Raw genomic sequence first — 26,129 nt, forward strand, 5'->3', positions numbered from 1 at the left:
AATGTTCTTAGAAATATGTTAGTCGTACATCAACATTCGCGACACTAGTCTCTCGTAGTAGTAGTAGATCACGAAATCGAATCCTTCACTTTGAGATGATCTCTATTATACGAGAATCGCTCTTTTAATCCTTCAAGCTCCGCGAATCTAGACACAATAGATAATCAATTGTTATGACATTAATTAATGCCGTCTGGGACTCAATCGGTTAAATTCAACACAAGACAAACGAACACCGAAGAGAATCGAATTGGTCAAGACCTGTGCAGCTCTCACGTGCAACAAAACCAGACTCTAAAACCATGTTTAGTGACTCCAAATATTATGAGAAACTATCTAAAACTTGCAGTACACCTCCGAATCCCTGACTCTCCTGGACCTGCTGAACATGTGTGTGGACGTGACCAAAGGCTGTCGGTACCTCGAAGAGATGCACTTCGTACACCGCGACCTGGCTTGCCGCAACTGTTTAGTAGCGCAACGTGCGGGCGGACGCGTAGTTAAGATCGGAGACTTCGGGCTGGCGAGGGACATTTACAAGAACGACTACTATAGGAAGGAGGGGGAAGGTTGGTGAATGATATAATATTATATACCATAGACTAGTGACCAAAGGCTGCCGCTACCTTGAAGAGATGCACTTCGTACACCGCGACCTGGCGTGCCGCAATTGCTTAGTAGCGCAACGCGCCGGCGGACGGGTGGTTAAGATCGGAGACTTTGGGCTGGCAAGGGACATTTACAAGAACGACTACTATAGGAAGGAGGGGGAAGGTTGGTGCATGATATAATATTAAATACCATAGACTAGTGACCAAAGGCTGCCGGTACCTCGAAGAGATGCACTTCGTACACCGCGACCTGGCGTGCCGCAATTGCTTAGTAGCGCAGCGCGCCGGCGGACGCGTGGTTAAGATCGGAGACTTCGGGCTGGCGAGGGACATTTACAAAAACGACTACTATAGGAAGGAGGGGGAAGGTTGGTGAATGATATAATATTAAATACCATAGACTAGTGACCAAAGGCTGCCGGTATCTCGAAGAGATGCACTTCGTACACCGCGACCTGGCGTGCCGCAACTGTTTAGTAGCGCAACGCGCCGGCGGACGCGTGGTTAAGATCGGAGACTTCGTGCTGGCGAGGGAATATTTACAAGAACGACTACTATAGGAAGGAGGGGGAAGGTTAGTGCATGATATAATATTATACCATAGACTAGTGACTAAAGGCTGCGGTACCTTGAAGAGATGCACTTTGTACACCGCGACCTGGCGTGCCGCAATTGCTTAGTAGCGCAGCGCGCCGGCGGACGAGTGGTGAAGATCGGAGACTTTGGGCTGGCGAGGGACATCTACAAGAACGACTACTATAGGAAGGAGGAGAGGTTGGTGAATGATATAATATTATACCATAGACTAGTGACCAAAGGCTGCCGGTACCTTAAAGAGATGCACTTCGTACACCGCGACCTGGCGTGCCGCAACTGTTTGGTAGCGCAGCGGGCGGGCGGACGCGTAGTTAAGATCGGAGACTTCGGGCTGGCGAGGGACATCTACAAGAACGACTACTATAGGAAGGAGGGGGAGGGTTGGTGCATGATATAATATTATACCATAGACTAGTGACGAAAGGCTGCGGTACCTTGAAGAGATGCACTTCGTACACCGCGACCTGGCGTGCCGCAATTGTTTAGTAGCGCAGCGCGCCGGCGGCCGAGTGGTGAAGATCGGAGACTTTGGGCTGGCGAGGGACATTTACAAGAACGACTACTATAGGAAGGAGGGGGAAGGTTGGTGCATGATAATATTATACCATTTTGAATAGGGGCCAAAAGTTAAAGAATCGGCACGTTCAGTTTAGAAAGGAGTATAAAATCCTCTTTCTATCGACTCGCACACTCTTATTTATTTTTTCACAGCCAAAGTACCAAGATCTCAAATTCGAATATAAAGGTGCGTTAATCGTTAATTACATTTGCTTTACAGGTTTGCTGCCAGTCCGGTGGATGGCGGTAGAATGCCTAGTGGATGGTGTATTCTCTTGCCAGTCTGATGTTTGGGCGTGGGGAGTTTTATGTTGGGAGGTGAGTATACTCAATAATATCAAAAGAAAATCTTATACACAAATATTCATATAAGAAAGTAACGTTTTGTTTTTCCACTTCTATTAGGTTTTATCGCTGGGACAACAGCCATACCCGGCGCGTACTAATAGACAAGTGCTGGCATACGTCAGAGCTGGTGGAACGCCAGATCGGCCGCCAAATTGTCCTGCAGTGTTGTAAGTTTTTTTAAAACTGCATTAACTTATTATTTGTATTATTCAAGTAAGGGCTGATTTTTCAATCGTCGGATAACTTAACTGAAGAATAAGTTTGGCACATTGACAGTTTTAGTATGGGAAATAAGTCAAAATGACAAGGTTATTCTTCAGTTAAAACATATCTGAGGATTGAAAAATCAGCCCTTAATCAGTAAAACGTCGGTATTACAAAAGAAGAGCATCTACTATTTACTGATTATATCTCATATCATTGATAACTCAAGAGCATTGTCTCTATGACATCAAACACCATTGTTTTTATGACGACACACGTCACTAAACCCGTTTCTCTCCAGCTACGAGCTGCTACAAAAGTGCTGGAGCTACTCAGCGGAGGCGCGGCCGTCGTTCCGGCACTGCTTAGAAGTGGTGACGGCGCTGCGCGACAAGACCTCGCCCAATATCACGCTCACCGCTACGCCCGAGCCCACGCCGCATTACCTCACGCTGCTGGCTGACGGTGAGTGACGTCATCTGACACGAACTAAAGTCTGTTCGCCGAGAGTTGATAAAAAAAATTAAATATCAGAGGTTCTAAACTCATTATAAATTGCGGCCCGCTAATTATTTTTGTCGATATAATGAAAAAGTTGGTAGATTATTTGGCCTGGCCTTTTTTTTTGGCCTGGATTCTCGGCTCGGTTACAATTTAATTTTGGACTACCATTTATAAGAATGTTCTAAAAATACCAATTATCTACCAAAATCTACTAAACGATTTCGCACTACCAAATCATCGTTCTCTTTGCCTCAAATCTACCAAAAAAGTAGAAATCTACGACAGCTGTGTGGCTCGTACCATGATACTCATTGCGCGTTGTGACAAACGACGCCCGCCATAGAGAAAGCGATAATGAAGAATGTTCACTAATTTTGTTTTTTAGCTTTCTGTATTCTCTGTTAAAAATAAAAAATACACGTGAAAGAATTATTTCGATACGTCAATTAGTTTCCAAGATATTGAATTTTAAAAGTGCGGGCGGCGGCCGGCCCGCCATTTTATGCGCGTGACGTCATATTACAACGACTGGCTCATATTTGTATGGGTGGAATCTTGCAAACTGAATTAAGACCCACTTCCAGGCAACCGATTAAGCTGAAATTTCGCAAACACATGTGATTTGGATGACCATGCAATATTATGATGACATGGAGCTGATCTGATGATGGAGCTGGAAGGTGGCCATAGGAACTCTATAATAAAACGACTTAAATGCATCGAGTTTGGGCTCGTTCGTTTTATATTGATGAGTATTTTAATTCTATATAGTAATCGGGGTCTAATGNACTGTCTTTATTTTGTACTTAATATATATTTTACATATTATACCTATTCGTGTTTCATTATGAATCGAAATATAAAAGACTTATTAAACTCTATTAAAAATTTAAATTAATTTATCAAGTTTGAATACCTCATTCTACCTTAAAATTAATAACATAAATCAAGTCTTAATACGGTCACGGCTCAAGATTTTTTTGTCCATTTCAGCGTTCTTTTTACTCTTTTGACGTTGCGTTGACAGCTTTTACCTAAATTCGCGCGGAATATTTTTGTGAAATGGCTCTTAAATATTAACAAAATGCTAACTAATAGTTAAAAAATGTACTAAAAGTCAAGCTAACCATTGTTCGAAAAACATTTTTTTCTGTTATTTAACCACTTGTCATTTGACATCTGTCAAACTTGACCATTGGTTATTTTAACTACGAATCAAAAAACCGGGCCTAAGAGATAAAAGTCACATATTCGCTGGGTGGGCGATGACAGCGCCGACTAGCGGTTGCAAATACGGTGGCCTTGGAAATGTCAAATGCCCGGCTGTCATTACGACGAGTTATTTACAAACGAACAATTTTAATTAAATATTGTAATTTACATTTATTCCAATAAATATTCTAAATCTATATTAAGGTAAGCCTTTTTTATTTTTCGTCTAAAATGGCACAATCAATAGATTTCGCTTAGTACCTACATTACGGATTTTTCATGGCTGTCGTCATGAGAAGTAAGTAAAGAAATAAGCAAATTTCATCGAATAACGCATTTCATGTAAATAGCAGACGATTATTTATGAGTGCTTGTGCTCTCAATAATCCATCCTTTTATGTATTTTCAGTTAAGCATGGCCAAATTAATCATAAAAACTGGATTCCGACCAATCACACACGACATCATTGTTCTCGTTTTCAACTTGCCTGTGGAAATTTGTAGAATTTTTTATCACTATTTCTGCCATTGTTTTTGCAATTAACTACGCAGCAAGCTTCGTGACTCATGTTTATTTACTAAAAACGTAAATCTCTCTAGTAAAAAGTGACAGCGTCCGCCACAGAAAGTTCCTTTTTTGGCCATGACGCGCGCTGCGATCGTTTCGTGGTTCCCCCACCCAGCGAATAGGAAAGTAAGAGAGTAGAGTAAGACAGGGGAGCTTAATAGAGAGACTTTCTGTCAAGCTCCCCTGTCTTATTCAGCTCTCTGTAAGAGATATGATAGTAAGAGGAGATAGTAAGTTAGTAAGAGAGAGTAGAGTAAGACAGGGGCGCTTAAGAGAGAGAATAGCAAGAGGGCATAGTAAGTTAGTAAGAGAGAGGAGAGTAAGACAGGGGCACTTAAGAGAGAGAATAGCAAGAGGGCATAGTAAGTTAGTAAGAGAGAGGAGAGTAAGAGAGAACAGTAAGAGGGGATAGTAAGAGAGAGAGGATAGTTTGGTGCTAATAAGAAGTGGCAGTGCCAGAAAAAACTTTTTCAGCCATTTCTTCTTTCTTATATACTTCTTTTTACAGATTCATACGGGACTAAAACCGTTCAAATGCGAGATGTGCGGGAAGGGCTTCAAGCACGCCAGCGAGAAGCGGGCGCATATTACGTACGTGCACCTCAAGAAGCCCTGGCCGAAACGCAGCCGCGGGAAACGGCGGGACACGCGACCGGTGAGTGTACACGCGACGCGACACAACGCGACAAAACGCGACATGACGCGATAGTACGCTACACGACGCGACACTACGCTACATGACGCGACACGACGCTACATGACGCTACTTAAAGCGACGACTAGGTTAGGAAGCGATACACGCCCGGTCAATATACACGTGACGCGACACTACGCTACATGACGCGAGACGACGCTACATCATGACGCTACTTGAAGCGACGGCTAGGTTAGGAAGCGATACACGACCGGTCAATATACACGTGACGCGACACTACGCTACATGACGCGAGACGACGCTACATCATGACGCTACTTGAAGCGACGGCTAGGTTAGGAAGCGATACACGACCGGTCAATATACACGTGACGCGACACGACGCTACACGATACGACGCGACACTACGTGACGTGACACTACGGGACGCGACAAGATGCTACATGAAGCGACGTAATGCGACCAATACTTCATGCGACGCGAAGCTATGCGACGTAACTTGACGCGACGTGTGTCCTATGCGACTACGAGTATATAGGCCAGTATTATATTCAACGAATAAACGCGGCGTAACGCGACGCGACGCTATGAACAAAAAAAAAATATATTCTTTACCTTAGGCTACTTTTTGGATCCATTTTTAATATCTTTCAAATATACTTATCTTTCTATTTTGTTCACAGATCCCAATGCAACAAGTGGTGATGGGCCCCGAAGACATGCCGCTCCAATCGGTATGGCCGTGCGACCCCAAAATGCAAGGCTCTCACCATGAGAAACAGCCCCCGACTTACTATGCGCTCAAAATGTAGATATAGTTCATCTATAGATGACCCACGCTGAACTGTCCCGCCAAACTCAATGACAGGGGGGCGCTACCATCGTTCAACTATATGGTTTCCAACATGGCAAAAATCTGAACCAGCGATCCGGTATTGACGGTGGCGCCCCACTGTCAATGTCATCGACAGGACAATCCAGTATTTTGGAACTATATATCATCATCATCATCATCATCAATGTTATCATCGTCATTTCAGCCCACACAGAAACTAAAGAGATATGTGACAAGTGGGCGGGGCCGGTGTCGCGGCAATATGCCCAAAAACAGAACACATTGCTGCAGACGTCATAATGTAAACGGTTTACATTGCTTGCGTAGTGCTAAAGATTATTCGAACGTTGAGTACAGTACCCGGCAATAAATATTGTACATCGACCTTTGGAAAGAGAATCGGTTAATTCCGGCTCGTAGAGCGTTATCTCTGTCGCACACTACCTATATGATTGACAAAACATTATTCAATAAAAATATTGTCCGAACCCTCAGTATTTCTCTTCGACAAATGCTATAACACATTGTGAACCACTTTTCTTTCACGACTATAAAAAGTTTTTAGCAATTTAATTCACAAAATCAATTGCACGCATTTAAAATAAAGTTTGTTTACACTTTGACAAAACGTCATTGTCAGTCGTTGTTCAAGTGCGACAGTGATAACGCTCTACGAAACCGAAATTAGCCGATTGTCTCTTTCTAAAGGGCGATGTGCAATATTTATCGCCGGGTATTGTACTGATACCGCAGTGGATAATGAGCACATATTTTGATTACTTTGTGTGTGTGAATTTCTAATGCGACATTGAGTTTCGAACTCAGTGCATTAGATGGCATCTCTCTTTATCTATGTTTCAGCCATAGGACTCCCTTAAAGGCTTCCCTCAATGATTTTTAGAGAGGCTGGTTTGAAATAGGTCATCATCATCATCATCATTTTAGTCACAGGACGTCCACTGCTGGACATAGGCCTCCCCCAATAACAGACTAGTTTGATATACACGAATCACACCACCAAGTGTATGATGATTTCATAATTTCATACAAAAGTGAGAATTCATGGAATATAATCTTATTTATCTATTATACAGTATTATAAAGTATTTATAAGTATAAAACGACCGGCCCGTTTGTTTTGAAAGTACAGTCACCGTGAAATAGTTAGTGACACCCAAAGTGGCCAAAAAGTTGACAACTCAACCTTATTCCAATTGTAACAAAGACGTGTTTCGAACTTTTTGGCTACTTTGGGTGTCACGAACTATTTGACGCTGACTGTACTTGTTTTGACTATACTCTGGTCTGCGAGCACGTAGAATTTTGTCCAATGACCCCAAGCTACCCATCCTTATCGCTCGCGCGTAATTATGTTGCTGTCGCGCTCGCACACTCACTGCGGGCGCCCGTCGCACAGTCGCGACAGCAATATAATTACACGCGAGCGATAAGGATGGGTAGCTTGGGGTCATTGGACAAAATTCTACGTGCTCACAGACCAGGCTTTACCTAATCAGCAAAAAAAAATATTTGCTGTTTTTACCGAGTATAAATAAGAAAATAGCAATAATGACGAAATAAATATATTTTTACATGTACTCATAATGTAGTGACCCTCAATACATAAATAGAAACATAATATACAACTTGAAAGGACTAGGAAGTGATGAATGAGGGTTTTCGCGAATGAAAAATCCGCCAGATGGCAAAACGTAGACGCGAGGTCCAAATGCTGCATGATTGGTTATTTTTGACATGACATTGACAGATATGTCAAAATCCACCAATCACGCAGCAGTCAGACCCCACATCCACGTCCGCCATCTGGCGGATCTTTCATTCGCGAAAACCCTCACTAAGACGAAAATTATGAATAATGAATTTATACAGTTTTATTGTTTTATATTTTACAAAATAATAAGTGATTGAATTTTACATATTTTATTTATTTAAAAATTTATATCACCAGTAGACGCCTCTGGTATAGACGGATTTATATTTGTTTGGCACCATATTGATTTTATTTTGAATCTTATCGTAATGAAATAAAATCCGAAATGCATTATTTTAGGGCAAGTTGAATTGCCTTATTATTACTTATACAATAGTACTAGTTATACAATAATGTGTATAAGTGAGTTTTATGCCATAATAATAATAGTATTAATAGTTTTACACTTATTTATACAGACGTTGTAGATCGGACGCGCCCCACCATTCTTTCGCGAATGTTTGAGTGTTATCGGTCCACGCTAATGCTCCATGAGTGCACACGCACACTACAGTAATGCCTTACGGATTGCTCGGACCACACTCCCCGCACCCCGCGCGACCGGGACCTAACATTGTGAGGCGCGTCCGAGTGGATGAAACGATCTAAAGTCTGGTCCGTGAGCACGTAGAATTTTGTCCAATGACCCCCAGCTACCCATCTTTATCGCTCGCGCGTAATTATTTTGATATCGCGCTCGCACACTCACTGCGGGTGCCAGTCGCACAGTCGCGTCAGCAATATAATTACGCGCGAGCGATAAGGATTGGTAGCTAGGGGTCATTGGACAAAATTCCACGTGCTCACGGGCCGGGCTTTATATCTATTTTAGACCACGACATACGTAGATCTGATTAGTTGTAACTTTGCATAATATTGTGAGATTATTTATTATTTGTAAATAAATGAAATTGATACTTGATGACTTTCTTTTACTTTCAAATAAGCCGACCCCGTGAGTAATCGATCACTTAGGCCCAGAACAGACGGTGAAAGGCAACTGCAACGAAACTGCAACTGCTAGTTACTTTTGAGTTGCATCTAAGTTCCTGCCATAGCGTCCGTTGAGAGATCACACATGACGCGACCAGTTTGAAACTTTCAGTTTCATTTTCATTCATCAGAATCATCAGAAAGTTGCAGTTTCGTTGCAGTTGCGTTTCACCGTCTGTTCTGGGCCTTAAGGACAAAGCACACTTATCAACCCGGAAAGGGATCGTAACCGTATCAACTCGAGGTGGCCAGTATTCTTTGTATGAAACTTCGTACTGCAATGCACTACGCACGCACGCAATATAATTACGCGCGAGCGATAAGGATGGGTAGTTTGGGGTCATTGGACGAAATTCTATCAGCTCGGCGACCGGACTTTATACAATAATTAATGGTCATCATCATAGTAAGACCAGGCTATACTGCTGACGCGTTTCTTCGGCTGTTCAGCTATACTAAGCGGCATGGCCATAGACTGCCTGCTTTGTATAAACGCTAGAGTGGCCAGCATTTCGGTCAGAAATTCTTTGGTTCTTTTGATCTGGAATAAAAAATAAGATTAATTAATTACTCCGGGAAGTTCAAATTGATGTTAGGTATCGATGCGAAACTATTAAGTTTAAAACGTTTATTTTACGTTTTTCCATAATTTACTTCTATGAATTTTGGTCATCAGCAACCAGAACGTAGCGGACATAGGCTATTGTTCAGAAAATCCTACTTACATTTGCGTGGGAATCGAACTCGCAAGCTTTGGTATAGTAGACTGGTGAGCTACCCATTAGGCCAGACGGTCATCCCACTGAATTCTACAGGTCTATTCCACTTTGATGACCTGGCTTTGATGACCCAGGTGATCAAAGTCCACTTCCAGCGACAATTTAGTGTCCTTTGATCACCCAAGGATATGATGCCCTGGGTGATCAAAGAGGACTTCAGTAAAATTATTATTTTAGTGTCCTTTGATCACCTACATAAAAATCACACCTCCTCTTATACTTAATGTACGGACAAACATTGTTTAGTTAAGTAACGCCATAAAATATTTTACGCTGTAAAAAATTTTCTATATTTGGATATCACGTGTCTATTCAGAGGAGGTGTGATTTGTATGTAGGTAATCAAAGGACACTAAAATAATAATTTAACTGGAGTCCACTTGGATCACCCAGGGCTTCATATCCGTGGGTGATCAAAGGACACTAAATTGTCGCTGGAAGTGGACTTTGATCACCTGGGTCATCAAAGCCAAGTGATCAAAGTGGAATAGACCATTCTACAACCCGGACGTCAATTTAACTGGCTACCTGGCCGGAATGCGACTCCCTCGCATTCATCCGCACCCGGCTTTCGCCTCGCCAGAGGGTCTACTCCGAAAAACATCACAAGTTTCGAATGTTGCCACCCTTCTCACGCGAAGCCAGATGCCATCGAGATCTAAAGACTCGTCACTACGTAAACAGCGATTCGGAGTAACCTCCCAGAGGTCCGTAGATCGAAATACGCTCTGCTACCATGTTGGAGTTGGAGCGTAAGAAGGAAAAGATCACGAAGATTACCACGGATTTATTTTAGAACATACAGCACACAGAGACTACATAAGATCGAGTGATTGATCCAGAAGTCTGGAAACCTTACATTGACAGCGGAGTGCCAAATTCAAATATTCAAATATGCTTGCGTCGTACAGGGACGTCACGTTAGCCGGTGCGCAGTTAACTTGACTTTGCTGTATGTTTTTTTCTCACTTACCTGTACATAAGCATTCAAAACTTTCAGCACGTCCCAGTCGTCTTTATTTCGGCCTACGTACTTCACCAACTCGACCAAAGCGTGGTGGGTGGTGTTGATATAACTTGTTAGAAATCCTAGTTTGTAATAACTATTGTGCTTGAATAGCTCATGGGTTTTTTCTATAGCTTGCACCTTCGAGCTAAGATCTCTCTCCGTGTCCTGAGCTAGTTGGAAAATTTTGTCTTTTACCAAATTTTCTTCATCAGAAGTTTTCTCTTTCTCATCTTTTGGAGGCCGAGTAACTTCAATATTTTTCACTTGCACATCATTTGTATTTTTAAATTCTGTAACCACGTTTTCTTTTTCGTTTTGGTTGAGGAATATTGTTTCTTTATTTTCTTCGATATTTACCGGTTTTTGCCACTGCAGAGCTGGGAGTTTTTGGGGCAATTTTTCTTCAGGGAATAGGATTTTTGGGAATCTTAACTTTGGTCCCATTTCTTTGTTCCATATAGCGATGTAGTCGTTGGATGGCTTAAGTTTGGCATCTTCCCACACTATGTGAGAGCGTTCGTCCGGAAAGAAATCTATGGTTTGAGTTCTAATTGAAGCTATTGTGAAAGAATCTGTAATTAAATATTTACTTACAACTAAATAGAGAAAAATGAAAATAATGTGCTGTACTTGTACAAATTGTTGCTAGCGTTAGAATTCGGTAGCTCAGGGGTTTAATACTTTTAGTACGGCAAATAAAGTACCTAATTAAAAAAAGAAAATAATCTGTAAATCCAAAATAATAAAAGAGTAATTAAGGCTTTAGTAGATCTCAAAAAGGTATTAAAAGAAATACTCACATAAAATATATCTCACAGCCATTCTCAAGCTTTTCTTTTAACTAAAAGAAAATTGGTAAAGGCATATCGAATCAATAATAATATGGTTTGTTTAATAATTGTTACAATGCTATTACAAGGCGATTATTAAGTGAAAATCAATCAAAATTGATAAGCTAACATTTATATGTGCTAAAATACAGGGTGTTAGGTAAACGGGTATATGAATGAGCCGACACTAGCCCATGTTAACATATGCATATAAATGGTGTGGTGAAGTCAAAAATTTTATATCATCATTTTAATTTTTTTAATGTTCGTTCATACAAAATAAAATTTATAAAATCAGATTTGTAAGAAAATTAAAATAATTAAAATGATGATATCAATTTTACGACTTCACCATTTACCTAACACCCTGTATAAAAATAAAAGGAAAACACCACCAAGGCTATTTAATTTCAAGCATAGAATGAGGACTTCCATCATCATTTAGCGATAAGACGTCCACTGCTGAACATAGGCCTCCCCCAATGATTCCACATCGCCCGGTTGGTAGCGGCCTGCATCCAGCGCCTTCTTGCTACATTATGAGGTCTTTTATCTTTGATGGACGTCCTACGCTGCGCTTTTCGGTACGTGGCCTCTACTCCAGAACCTTGCTGCCCCATCGGCCGTCAGTTCTGCGTACTAAAGCCCGGTCTGTGAGCACGTAGAATTTTGTCCAATGACCTCAAGCTACGCATCCTTAACACTCGTGCGTAATTATATTGCTGTCGCGACCTAGCGACGAGCGCACATTGCAGTGTTGCCACGGCCGGACAAAAACCAAATTTTGGAAACTGACCGTAAACGAAAATTGATTAACTATTATTCAAACTGAATATGTGTGTCGTGAAAATGCAAAATATTGAGGACAGATTGCTAACAGAAAGGAAAATATGACTGGTCAAAGTAGGGCGTCCGATAACAAGGTTTCCTTGGAACAAAAATATTGCTTTATTCATTTAGGCACTGTTTTGTCAGTTGACAATATTTACACGATTAAAAATATGGGTTCTAGAGTTAAAGGTATTGACTTTTAGAAAATGTATTTGTGTTTATAGAACTTAAGCCTATTTATTTAATAAAAATTAACAAAATCAGTGATTGAAAACGACCTTAAAAATTATACTCACAAGGCTGAAAGTACATACTTTCCATTACTTTCCGTAACGAAATATTGATAGAAATTATCCTCAGATATTATATTTTCATGTTGTAAAAACAAATTTTGCTACGACATACTGTCGGCCGTTTGGTGTAGTGGTTCAGAACGGACTACTATGCCGAGAGGTCCCGGGTTCGATTCCCGGCCGGGCAGAAGTTGAAATGATGAATTTTAATTTCTGTGACGGGTCTGGGTGTGACTATGTATAATATTTATGTATTTAAAAAAAAAAAAAAAATGAAGAATGTTCACTAATTTTGTTTTTTAGCTTTCTGTATTCTCTGTTAAAAATAAAAAATACACGTGAAAGAATTATTTCGATACGTCAATTAGTTTCCAAGATATTGAATTTTAAAAGTGCGGGCGGCGGCCGGCCCGCCATTTTATGCGCGTGACGTCATATTACAACGACTGGCTCATATTTGTATGGGTGGAATCTTGCAAACTGAATTAAGACCCACTTCCAGGCAACCGATTAAGCTGAAATTTCGCAAACACATGTGATTTGGATGACCATGCAATATTATGATGACATGGAGCTGATCTGATGATGGAGCTGGAAGGTGGCCATAGGAACTCTATAATAAAACGACTTAAATGCATCGAGTTTGGGCTCGTTCGTTTTATATTGATGAGTATTTTAATTCTATATAGTAATCGGGGTCTAATGATGGAGCTGGAAGGTAATTCGCAATAAAACGACACAATCGCATCAAGTTTGGGTTTGGTTCAATTTTAATTTCTGTGATGGGTCTAGGTGTTAATATGTATAATAAGTTTGTATTTACAAAAAAAAAATTATTTAAGTATGTTTATATCCGTTTTCTAGTGAGCGGACGCTGTGAATGTACGTCACACGGGGTCACGTGACCGTCGGCGGGACTCAATATTTAAGCGAACTTTGAATGCCTATAAAACCATAACTACTGGGTATTTTTGAATGAAATAAAAACTAATGTATTTGTAAATGTAAAAGCTTAACTGTAACATAGGTTTCAAGTGATTTTGCATACCTAGTAACATTCTCAATTAAGCGACAGTCGCTATTGCAAGACATTTCATAATATTTATCAACTCTCGGCGAACAGACTTTAAACGTGTACAACTCGATCGAGCTAACTGTGTCATCAACAGCCCTTTACAGTCCACTGCTGGACTATGAGCCTCCTCCACTGTAGTGGAGGGTTTTGCCATAATCCCCTCGCTAACTGTGTACCTCGTTGGAATGCAACTCTCTCCCTCCCACACCCCGTCCGTACCAGAGCGTCGATGTGACGTCACGGCTGCCAGTGCGCAGTTAACTCAACCGGGTTGTATACTCTTGCCCCCGTTCAATCAGGTTGAAACAGACATGAGCATTGGGTTGGGCAGATGGCAACCTAAATGCAAGGACGAAATAACATTTTCATTGTCTCAAAGATGAAGTAACATTCGATTCGAATGTTACTTCATCTTTGATTCGAAGATCTTTGATTCGAATTCGAATTTGAATCGAATGATTCGAAGTAAATTCAATTTTGTAATGTACCTCGTCTTTTTTATGCAATCACTTCGAAGCGATGTTACTTTGTCTAGAGATTTTACAATCCCATGAATCCATTAAACCTAATTTTATCATTCCTATTAAATAATGCTTTGAATCAGCATGTGTACCTAAATTATTATTTCTACATCAAAATAAATGCCCAAGTGTAAACTTAACCATTTCAGTGGCAGCCAGATCTCATAATGTCACGCATGACTCATCAATCCCATCATTATAACAATAAACCTGTGCATTTTAATAAGTTACTAATCTGTTACGATATTCTGCATGGGCCGCATGCCAGACGCCATCGACAACCGCACCTACCTGCTGGACGAGAATGACAACGCCTTCCTAGGTTCGTTATATCATCTTACGTCTATACTAATATATTTTTGAGGATGCATGAAGGGGTAACGAACATCTAGATCGTTACTCCTTCACGAGAAAACAAGTGAACAGATTTTGATAAACCTTTACAGAATAGCACGTACCTACGTACTATAGTTTAGCTACTATTTATCAAAATCTAGTCGCGGACAAAAGCTAAAAGTTATTATTTGATTTCGAATCGATTTTTTATAATATTCATATTCCACAGACGAAGACATACCCGAAATGCAGATGGAACCGTCGCGGCTATTACCCGAGCGAACGCCGAAGTACCTCGAGCTGATGTACGATAGCGACTCGGCGCCGGGAACGATCGGCAGCGACGGCTACGAGGTGCCACGAACCGCGTACGCACCTTTCGCGCGCCACAGCATTGTGGGCGTGGCGCCAAACCGCCTCGTACGACCGCCGCCGCATCGAACGCACTCTCTCCGCTCGACTACGAGGTCCGCGACCGTCGTCCCGCTACGGAACGGGATCGCCAAGCGCGCGTCACTGTGCGTCTCGCTAAGACACCCGCCGCGGCCCGGATCGACGCAGGAGCGACGATTCGATGCCGAATTCGAGGACCACATATTCAAGACTACATTTTGACCTGTGATATTAGGTTTTTTATTCTTGTACATTGTTTGACGATCGTGTGCGTGCCCACTGATTCGGTACTTAGTTTTCCATCATGCCTTATTGACTGATGTAGTCCTGATTCAATTTCGGGCTAGGATAATACATGTTTAATATTTAATGATGCAATGTTAGTTTTTCAAATTCAAAAAATTAGCACTTGGAAAAATTCACAAATATTTATTTTTTAGTGTAGCCATCAGTGGGCACGCACAACTTCGATCAAGTGTCTGTATAGGTTATGTATTTAATTATTTATTTCTTTTGTATAACTGTAAATAGTCGAGTTGTATATAATTTTAGGAATAAAGTGTGCATGTTTGGGGCAAAATTAGCGCGCCTGCTGGTATGAGTATGTGTTTAAAAGTATAGTGCATTTATGATAAATTTATAATACATAAAAATATTTTCACCGAATATTTTGTAAGTTTTATTTTGGGGCAACAGAAAGAAAAGAGCAGAATATAAGTAACATCACGTTTTTATTGCTAAATGATGAACACTCTTATTAGATATATAAAGGAAAAGCAAACACAAATGTTACATAGTGTAACAAACACATCAAAGGAATTACATGTAATATTGTATAAGTACATATCTTTCACTCACTATTATTTTGCTCAGAAATAAGATGTTTAAATTCATTTAACATATTTATTGTATTAATAAATAAGATTATAAAGATTGAAGTTCAGATGAGCAAATTGTTTTGCGGTAGAAAAACAAAGTAATTTTAATAAACTATTTATTACAGGAAAAGTAATATTGAATCTGTACTTTATTTATTTAGTATCTGAGTAAAATGGAACCAAAAGAAGACAATTTTACAGACTTATTATGTCTTCTTAACTTGAACTTAAATATAGCAAGCAATATTTATGTACACACTCGCTCACAAATCACATCTATGTCCGTTCATAATAATAATTGTGTTAGTAACAAACATGCTTCTCGATTCTATTTAGGGTACATTTTAACTAAAATAAAGGCCATACTTATAGTATGTATACATAATCGTAACTAAATGGATGTATTAATTTCTCACTTTGGAAGTAGCAGTTACTAAAGACTTGGGATCAATTAAAAAGACCCCAAGACCTAGATATCGATCGACAATCGCAGTAAGAAAAATAGATCAATTTATAATTAACTAATACTACAAAGTGTCAGTGTTCAGTCACAAGACAGGTCTCGCTGAATCTCCCAACAGCTAAATAAAGTTCACAATTACAACTAACTAGTAAAATTCCACTACAGCGCGATCGCTCAAAGCGGAGGGGATCCTAGCGCGGATTGAACAGTTGCCGTAAATCTAGTATTGCGCTTACTAAATCTGATATGGGGCTTACGGGGGCGTCCGTCCGTCGGGTCACTCGCCGTCCTCGGCTACTTCTTCCTTGACCCGTTTGTCCCGCTTTATTTGCTCCGTAGTCGTGACAGCGGCGCCTAATTCTGGTGGGTCGTGGTGATCGTCATCCTGGGCGTCGTCTTTGCTGTTCTCGTGAAGGAGCACGTATTCACGCTGGGAGAAGCCAAACTTGACCACGTCACGTTCGAGCAACTCCACGTAGCGGCGAGGTTCGATTTTCTTGTTGTTGACGAATGTGCCGTTTGCTGAATCTGGAAAGATGATACATAAAAAATTAAATATTTCCTGAAATTATTACAAGTAATTTTGGATTTTTTTGCAAAGAAGTATAAACGGAAACAACAACTCCTTTCAGCCAGTTTTAAACCAAACGGAAATTATTAGCAGTAAACTTGGAATTCACAAAATCACAAATAAAAGGATTTTAAGCTGATGATGCGGTGAGGAGCAACGACGTCGAATATTTGTCCCGTATGAATCTAACGCCCGTATTCACAAACGATGCTTGCTTAAGTGAAGCAGCAAATTGAACGCACAGCGTTGAACAGAGCTCCATGATTGGTTCGTGTATCACCCTGTGCGTGCACGCGCACTGTGAGATCTCATAGTAATGTTTGTGAATACGGGCGTGACACCCAGTTTCCAAGGCGGAGCGGAGCGAAGAAGTGTCGGGCCGTCAAATTTTTCTAATAAATTTGACATCGGCGGAGCGCGGCGCGGAACGAGCTGTGCGGAGCGAAGACGAGAAGTGGAAATAATAAAATCTGATTGGTTATTCCTCTGTTCCGCTTTGGTGGAAATGAGGCCTATAGTCTTTTTCACCTAAGATGATCCGTATGACACTTCAAGGTTATCCATATTACGCATACTACATATTGCAGAATATTTTTGAAAAAATATTTGTATTTTATTAGCAATATAATAAAAAAAATTAACTACTCGTCTTGAAATATATAGTAAAATCTGAGTCTATTGATTATATTTTAATTAAATACGATGTAAAAATATTCTTTATTTAATGTATGCAATGTGTGAAACGGAATAGATTTAGTGCTGGGGTATTTGTTGTATAACAAAATCGATTACAAAATAGTTTCATTAATCGATTGCAGTGAATACTTAGTTATTAAAAACATCACAAAAATCAACTATATTTTCGATTGTTGACTTTAATAAACGTATTGAAAATAAATTAATAGTTTTTAATTTAAAGAAATAGAACCAGTACTTTTTAGGAATCGTATTTTTGAACACGAAGTCCATGGAATTTGATTATTATCAATTAAATTTTTTTACAAAAATATTTGTAATTAAAAAAAACATGTTTTTTGTTAAATCACACCTATACAAAATATTTATCTAAAAGTAGGTTTTACTAACTCTTAGAAAAAAATCGATAGATAAATCGCTATGGTTTAGTTATGTGACATCTCTATAACTTTCAAACTCGAAACGTCATACGGATCATCTTACGTGAAAAAGACTATAAAACAAGTAGTGCAACAGGGCCGTACCCAGGTCGATGATGTAGGGGCGCACGCGGCGGCCCTGCGAGCCGTCGGCGCGCGTGAAGGGCGTGGCGCGGTACTGCAGCGCGGCGTGCTGCTTGCTGACGGACGGGTGCTCCAGCGGGATGTCCGCCACCTTCTTGTCGCGGCCCAGCAGGAACGCCGACTGCCGGTGGATGTACAGGATCGGCAGCGCTTTGTCGCCCTTGAACGGGTAGAACCTGACGAAAGAAACATTTGTTGTAGGCACGAGACAAGACAGAAGAGAGACCCTCGTAGGATCGTTTAGTTATCTGAATGATCACCAATTCAATCCAATCTGATATCAGATAAAGACTGATGGTTGATCTTTAAAATCAGTTATCTCTTTGTTAATCTGTAAGATCGTCATTTTCGGAATGCCAAATCAAGGAAATAGGTAACTTAGCTATATCTTCGGTCATAAAAAGTCATTAAAAGAGAGTCAATTAAAACACTATTATCCTATCGCAAGGTATCTTAGCTCTATCTTAGATCATAAAAATGCAATTAAAAACTCATTGAAAGTAAATCAATTTAAAAATCATTAACAAATCTTTTACCTCCATCTTCTCTTCGGCTGTTTGGCGTCTTCAGGCTGAGTGTACTTAATGACCACACCGTTGACAGTGTTCTGGTCGGCCGTCAGTTTGCCAGAAAGACCGAAGTTCGGTTTCTCCTTCTCTCCGGAATTTTTGTCGCCTTCTTTCTTCGCATCGGTCTTGCCCCAACTGTATTCTTTGTTGTCCTCATTATCAGCAAACCTGTAATTACCAATGTCATTAACATTTGTGTGGTTTCAAACCACTGCTACCGCAATATTAGTAACTTCACTGATTGGAGTATTTATTGGTAGATTTTGGCTACAAAGGAGCAGGTTCCTCTTTCCTACCTCTGGATTTAGTTTTATAGTTCTGCAATTTCTCTTCTTTTTTTAATTGAAAAGAGGAAAAGAGCCCCCTTAAATGCCCAGGGCCCCTTGGTTAAATACGGCCCTGCACAAGTTGTCGTAGAGGGATCGAAATGTGAAATGAGAATGATCTTGTATTGGTTTTGGGACTCTAGCCCTTCAGTGATTCGAGTTTTTTTTAATTTTATGTATATCAGAGATAAATAAAATACAATTTACACAGAATTTGTCATGGAAAAGGTGGTATAGTCGCGTATTGGTTTCGATAGTTACCTAGATTTGCGTTCCTTCTGCTTAGCGTCTGGTTTCGGCGCGGATCGTTCCCGTTCCTCCTCTCTCGGGCGCTCTCTCCTCTCGTCGCGGGAGCGCTGGCTCGGCGCGCGCTCCTCTCGGCCCTCCCGTCGCTTGTCCCGGAAGCGGCCCTCGGCGCTACGAGACCCGGAACGCTCCCTGATAAAGGACAATTTTATTATTATAGTTTAGGAAACCGTAAATACTATATACAAGGTGGAAACGTTAAGTGATCTCACTCGATTATTTCTAAACTATACAAGATATCGAAAAACTGATTACTGATTCTGAAAGTGCTTCACGAGCTCTTTCAAACGGTACCAATAATAGGTTACAGAATAAACTGGATCTATCCTAAAATTCAATGTTTCTAGCTTCCATACATTTAGTACAGCCACAGTCATGGCACTCATGTCTTGATAATATTATAACAAGTAAAGGCTAAACCAATGTTTTCCAAGAATAATTTTAAATAAGAATACAATTTACGAGTTCATTTGAAGTGTTTATTATTTAATAAAAAAAAATACTTCTAATAATGTTTGGCTCGCATACATATTTAGTATGGAGGCTGAAAAAATTTAATTTTAGGATGATCCAGTTAATTCTGTAACCTATTATTGGTACCGTTGGATAGAGCTCGTGAAGCACTTTCAGGATCAGTAGCCAGTTTTTCAATACCTTGTATAGTTTAGAAATAATAGAATGAGATCACTTATCGTTTCCACCCTGTATAAATACTTAATTGGAAAACAAAACTTAATAGATCCGAAAAATGCACTTGTTCCCAACGAGTCTCACCCAAACGAATAACCCTGTTACTCGTTGAGAAAAAATTCTTCACACTGGTACTGATCACAAACGTTAAATACCTTTAATATTACGATAGAAGAGCTTTCATAATAAAGAAACAATGTACAAAATACATAATAATCAAAATAATGGAGTAATCTAAAACTTAACAAAATACAGGTTTAATGAGTAGGGGTGTGACTGGATGAGATTTTTTTTCCCAACGAGTAACAGGGTTATTAGTTTTGTGCTGTGACTCGTTGAGAACAAGTGGATCAATGCCAACTATTCCTTACTAGAAGTTCAACGTATATTTCCAAAACCCCAGCTTGAATGCAAAATACATACCTTTCTTGCGGTGGGTGAGATTTCTCTGGTCGTGGTGGGCGGTCTCGGCGCATCGGTTCCTCGCGCGCTCTGCAACATTAACAGCACCACATTAAATTCAACATCCAACGGGCAATCCTCTTTTTGCATAAATCGGGCTGGTTGAAACACACTGCAATGTCCACCGAACCTGATAAATGTTTCATGAACATAAAACGCAAGCAATTAAAAATAAAAGAAACTCAGTTTAACGTTTAAACATTCTGCTTTTATTTGGGATTTTGAAGCCTTATCACAGACATTTTATAGCTGTTTAACATTGCAACCTTGTAAAATAATAGCTTGGAAGCAATTGACTTGATTAATACAGTATCAAATCTGTGTTACGACCTCTGCCCATATTATCAACTATTGTTTGTATTGAACAACATCCATCGACACATCTCCAAGATGAAGAACCAATTTACTCTGACACTCCTGGAAATCGTTAACTTACCATATTTTGGTCTAAATGCTGATCTGACGAGGTTATACCTACTAGAATTCATCCAGTCGTGGATATCTCAGTTAACATTATTACTACCTTGTGCAATAATAGTAATAACAAGTAATAATAACCATTTGTTTATGATACGGAGTGAAGGTTATTTTTTCTTCTAATGGCCTTTATCTTCTATATGTTCTTTCAGTTTTTTCTCTATCTCTTCAGCCACCTTCTGTACAAATCTGTGTTGATGTTGCACATCATTATTTCTTGATTGATTATCTGTAGCATATTGCCAAGGCAATAAATGCTTCTAAAAGGCATTTCAGATTCCCATTCATAGTTTCTTTCGAGATTTCTATTCATGGACTTGTTTCACCATTCTATTTCCAACTATAAGTTTCAATAGTTCTGCGTTGTTGTTTTAAAAACATTTTGTGGTAACATCTTGTTTTATGTTTGCAGTTTCAACGGAGAAAGCAGTAGCAATTCCATAATTTTTCATAAATACTTGCTTCTCATAATACATTTTGATTTCATAATTGGTTGAATATCTTATTTTGTTCGAAACTTTCGAGTTCATTATAGTTTTTACTTGTAGCTCAACTTCCAATATTTGATTAATATATCAATTCCACCATTCGTGAGGATGGCAAATGAATCATTTGTCTTCTTCCTTCTGGGATGAAACTATTCTGTAAGCGTTTTTCTTCATGATAAGCAAATGTAGTAAACCACTTTTATGTGGAGAATCTCCCAATTAATGAGTAGTTAGAGAACCATAAAAAAGGCTTATGTGAAAGTACGAGTATAACGTCATGGGTACAAGTTTAGGCAGATAAATTTAATCAATGTGTCGTAATCAAGGTGTTTATAGAAACTAACAAAAAATAAGTTGTCATCGAGATGCTTCTGACATAATTCTCAAGAAATCCGTATTATAATCAGTGTCTGATAAATCTTAACACCTGAATCTCTCACACACATCTAGAGTAAGTATCTAAGGTGCAAACACTGAAATATCTTTGCAAAAGCTGCATATTCTGATCAAACTCATTATAATTTTCTGTAGATATTCTGTAAAAACAAATACAGTCATTTAACTTCGAGGTAAACTTACAATCAGTTTCTGCAGGATCACACACACATGCAGAGTTAAAACAAATACTTATTATTCATTTGAACCGACTCTGTTCAAATAATCACTATCTTTACATACTCCTTAGCATTATTTAAAGTTGATATAAAAGACAATTTTATTATTATACCTTAGTCTGTGCCAATAAATTAGGAAACCGTAAATAGTAAACTTCAAAAATGAACTTATCTGGGTGAGACATTAACATCAATAATAAAATAGACAGACTGCAATACAATAATAAACAATAAATGGAAGACTTAATGTCCACTCACCGTTCTCCTGAATATTCTTGGTACTTTTCTCTCTTGTCTTGATATTCTCTTTGTCGGTAGTGTTCCGGATCAGGTTGCCCACGTCTAATGAATACAACAAAGAAAGTTGTTAGTGAATAATGAACTGATCTGACCCAAATAAATAAAGAAGTAACAAGTTTTTAAAACACGCACCTTTCTCTAAATTCTCTGCCATCATCATATTCCCGTCGCTTTTGTAGTCTTTCTTCATATTGATTGTACCGATTATAACCTGAAAAATATATTCTTTATTAATTGCGCACCAATTTCTCATTTTGTATAGCTGTAAGTAAATTCTAAATAATTAAAGTTAGCTGCATGTAATGAGATAAGACTAATTTAAATTTAAATTAGTCCTATCTCTTAAATTAAATTCTACATTACGTAGAAATGTATAAATAATGTATGCTGTTGATAACAATATAAATTTACACAATGGAAACATTTAATGCAATTACAAACCTCTAGTGTCCTCCCCTCTAGCATGATGGTTGTTTTCTTCTCTGTGTTTTCTATGATAGTTATCTTGGCTTCGGTGATCTTCATATCTTTGTGGCCTAAAAAAACATCAAACAATTAGTAATGACCAAGTAAAAAGATGTAAAATAAATGTTTTAAAATAGCCATACGAAACTAAATTTTAAATTTTCTAAAATAAATTTTACTACAATGTACCTTTTATAGCCCTCAAATTCTTGTTGCCTTCGATTATATTCTTCATTTTGATCATGGTATTGTGAGCTTTGGCCATATTTCTCCCTATTCTTATGTTCATATTTTTCTTGATGATATGATGCATATCTGCAAAACATATCAAAACTCTTATTGCCATAAGGACATATTCTAATTTCCCCCCCCGTATGATAATATAGTTTGACAAGGCCAGGTTAGTTTCATGATAATGATGAAAGGATCTACAACTCTGAATCTCATCGATGGCTAACACAGAATGAGTATTTTTAGCAAGAGTAATAAATAACCTGTCATTGCGTTCCCGTCCATACTCGAATTGTTCCTCATAATGAAGTCTACGCTCCTTACTAGAGCCCCGATAGAAGCGCTGCACTTCACGTTCCCTCTCATAATCTTCACCCGATTGTGAATGTCGGTACTCTTTCCTACAGAAATATATTTAATATATAGATAAGAACTACTCTTTAGTTGCAATAAATACTAAATATACTAGGTAATAAACCAGAGTGAAGATTTATCATAATTTTATTGTTGTAGCTGAGATATTGAAAGATGGGACTAACAAGAAAAATTTATTCATTTATTAAAAATTGTGGTTTTAAAATAGAAAAAATTTAATACCATTTTCCTACCCTATAGAAAATCTTCTAGACCAAACAATTTTAGTATCACATCTCATTCCCATGAATATAAAATTTGTGATCAGAAGAATCTAATATGAATGCAGTAGGTAGTGCATATCGTTATCTACTAGTTATTTTGATCAAACAGTTGCTGGAAAACTAGTGATTACTAAAAGTGAATTTGATTAAAACTTACTGGTAATATGTGCGTTGAGGTTGACTGCCGTCTTCCGAGGGTGCTCTACGTTCCTTCACAACACTGTGCAAACGTCGTTCCACACGGACTTCTTCTAAAAATCCAAAAAACACCAATTAATTCTCACATTCCACTAAACAAAAAAATACCACACAATTTCTATTTAGTAAAATTGCTAACCTATATCACTGCCCGACGAGCTACGTGCGCGTTTGCTGTGTTTGTATTTATGTTTGCGCTTTTTCTTCGGAGAAATCTCTCCTTCACTCACTGACGATACGTCTTCGCCTGAATCACTGACTTCAACAGAATTCGCACGCTTCTTCTTTTTTCCATGTTTCTTCTTCTTTTTCTTGTGCTTGCGTTTCTTCGAACGCTTTTGATCATCAGAGTCGCTATCGGATTCCGACGAATCAGCACGCTTCTTTTTTTTCTTGTACCGATGCTCCGATACAGAGGATTCTTCACTATCGCTTGCAGACGAACTACTGGATTGTTCACTACCATCCGATAGTTCTGAATCTTCCGAAGTCGACTGATGTTTTCTTTTGGACTTCATTTTCACGAATCGCTAACAAAATAACACGTTTTCACCAAGAACAAAATATTTGACCTGTCTGCACGGAAGGCAATCGAGAAATGAAATCCCTGTCTCATCTGTGAAATGAAATAGGGATATTCGATATACATCGATGTATTGAAAACATCGATGTTTACAATGCGATACATCGAATGGATCCGATGTTTTGAAAAGCTATTGAAATACTCGATGTATCGATGTTTTTAAGTTTTCAGTGTTAAAACATCGAATCGATGATAACCAATTAAAATTTCATAAAACTCAAGTCTGACCACTAAAATTTTACTTACACGGACAACCCAACTTGTATTTTAAAAATGTTGGCAACACTGCGTACGAGTGCAGTGAGTAGTGTCCATGAAGCTACAGATAAAAATGGAGGCCACACTCCGAATACCTACTTGAAGCACAAACTAAGTATCACTATCTCGCTCTCTGTGGGCAGACTCGCTCTTTCTATTTAGAAATTTATTTGTTTATTTAAACAAAAAATATAAAATTGCTCAAATTCAATGAAACCAATGTAAAATCTTTATTTCTTGACATAGGTATCATTAAAAATGATAAGTGTAATTACCTACTGGTAAAACGTTTTAGGAAGAAATTACTGTAAAAAATGTGAAAAATGTTTAACAATGATCCACTGTCGGAAATCACGAAATAAACACTTACGCGTGGAATCTTATGTCACTTCCAGGACACCACGTACTACCGCAACCACGCACTACAAAATTTTGCACCAATTCTTGTGATAAAACAATGATTATTTCCTGTAAACAATCTCAAACGAAATTAACTGCTTAATAAACAAAATAGTAAACAACCGCCATGATGGGCCGGATTGGGCCGATGTTGCCACATGGTACCGATTACCCAGGAATTGATTTAAATCAGAAGATAGCAATACTACAGTTCACACTAAAAAGAGAGGTAGGGCCGCAGAGAGCGAGATAGATATAAGTAGGTATTTGACTCAAGTTTTTGTTCCAACTCTGCCCTCCATTTTTATCTTTAGCTTCATGGTAGTGTCTCTGACAATAAAAAAAAACTGTTATGTCAATGTCGCGCCACGCGTGTCGGTTGGTGAGTTTGTGTCAATCAACAAAGAAATAGGCTGAAAGGCAAACGTTTAAATAAACTGTTGTTTTTGAATAGGTAGTTAAGAACCGCCAAAGTTTAACAAAAGTACAAACCACGATAAAAAATTCTACTTAGAATTCGATAAAAAAAAATTTAAGGTGATAATAGATTGCCAATGATCTTAAAAACATCTCTAGTTTCTCTTCTTTACAATGATACATCACCATGTAGTAATTAGATATTGAAATTCGTCAAAAATTCAAAGTTTAGGGAAGAAAATGGAATAATACAAAAATTATCCACACAAAGCTTCTTCAAGCATCGTTATATTTTCTGCTATACTCTTTTTCATAAATATTTTTGTGACTTTTATTTCAAAATTGAATTAAAAATCTTAACCACATTAGGAAGTTTTTTTTTGAAAAATTTCAAAATCTACTTTGTATGAATAAATTTTGTAATATTATTCAATGTTCTTCCATAAACTTTGAATTTTTGACGAATTTCAATATGTAACAAGATTTTTCTCATGTATGGCTTTTACTGTTTCTCATGTATGGCTTTTACTGTTTAAGGGTTCCGTAGCCAAATGGCAAAAAACGGAACCCTTATAGATTCGTAATGTCTGTCTGTCTGTCTGTCCGTCCGTCCG

At 38.7% G+C, this 26,129-nt stretch overlaps 2 protein-coding genes across 5 annotated transcripts in view; one reads left to right on the plus strand and one right to left on the minus strand.

Annotated features, from left to right (window-relative positions):
• sev (receptor protein-tyrosine kinase sevenless) overlaps positions 1 to 16,176 on the plus strand; it is a 53,309-nt gene extending 37,133 nt beyond the window's left edge. The window contains exons 33-38 of the mRNA XM_028310729.1: positions 350 to 569; positions 1,987 to 2,084; positions 2,172 to 2,281; positions 2,620 to 2,783; positions 14,463 to 14,516; positions 14,760 to 16,176. Coding sequence (XP_028166530.1) covers positions 350 to 569; positions 1,987 to 2,084; positions 2,172 to 2,281; positions 2,620 to 2,783; positions 14,463 to 14,516; positions 14,760 to 15,145 — 1,032 coding nt within the window. The 3' untranslated portion in view covers positions 15,146 to 16,176. The remainder of the gene's footprint in view (positions 1 to 349; positions 570 to 1,986; positions 2,085 to 2,171; positions 2,282 to 2,619; positions 2,784 to 14,462; positions 14,517 to 14,759) is intronic.
• Positions 16,036 to 24,457, minus strand: LOC114357212 (smad nuclear-interacting protein 1). 4 transcript variants are annotated; one of them, XM_028310724.1, is made up of 12 exons: positions 23,998 to 24,457; positions 23,818 to 23,911; positions 23,286 to 23,423; positions 22,981 to 23,106; positions 22,768 to 22,862; positions 22,459 to 22,537; positions 22,285 to 22,368; positions 20,409 to 20,477; positions 19,251 to 19,427; positions 18,631 to 18,831; positions 18,056 to 18,270; positions 16,036 to 16,792 (listed from the first exon to the last, which is right to left on the minus strand). In XM_028310724.1, exons 1-12 carry the CDS (start codon positions 24,374 to 24,376, stop codon positions 16,542 to 16,544), a joined length of 1,908 nt encoding a protein of 635 aa, XP_028166525.1. In that variant the 5' UTR covers positions 24,377 to 24,457; the 3' UTR covers positions 16,036 to 16,541. The 4 variants fall into 4 exon arrangements, with proteins under 4 accessions (XP_028166525.1, XP_028166527.1, XP_028166526.1 ...); XM_028310726.1 differs by lacking the exon at positions 23,286 to 23,423; XM_028310725.1 differs by lacking the exon at positions 22,981 to 23,106.
• Between the last annotated feature and the right edge of the window lie 1,672 nt (positions 24,458 to 26,129).

Source organism: Ostrinia furnacalis, unplaced genomic scaffold (genome assembly GCF_004193835.3).
Source record: "Ostrinia furnacalis isolate ACB-3 unplaced genomic scaffold, ASM419383v2 OfSCF3063, whole genome shotgun sequence".
Taxonomy (NCBI): domain Eukaryota; kingdom Metazoa; phylum Arthropoda; class Insecta; order Lepidoptera; family Crambidae; genus Ostrinia; species Ostrinia furnacalis.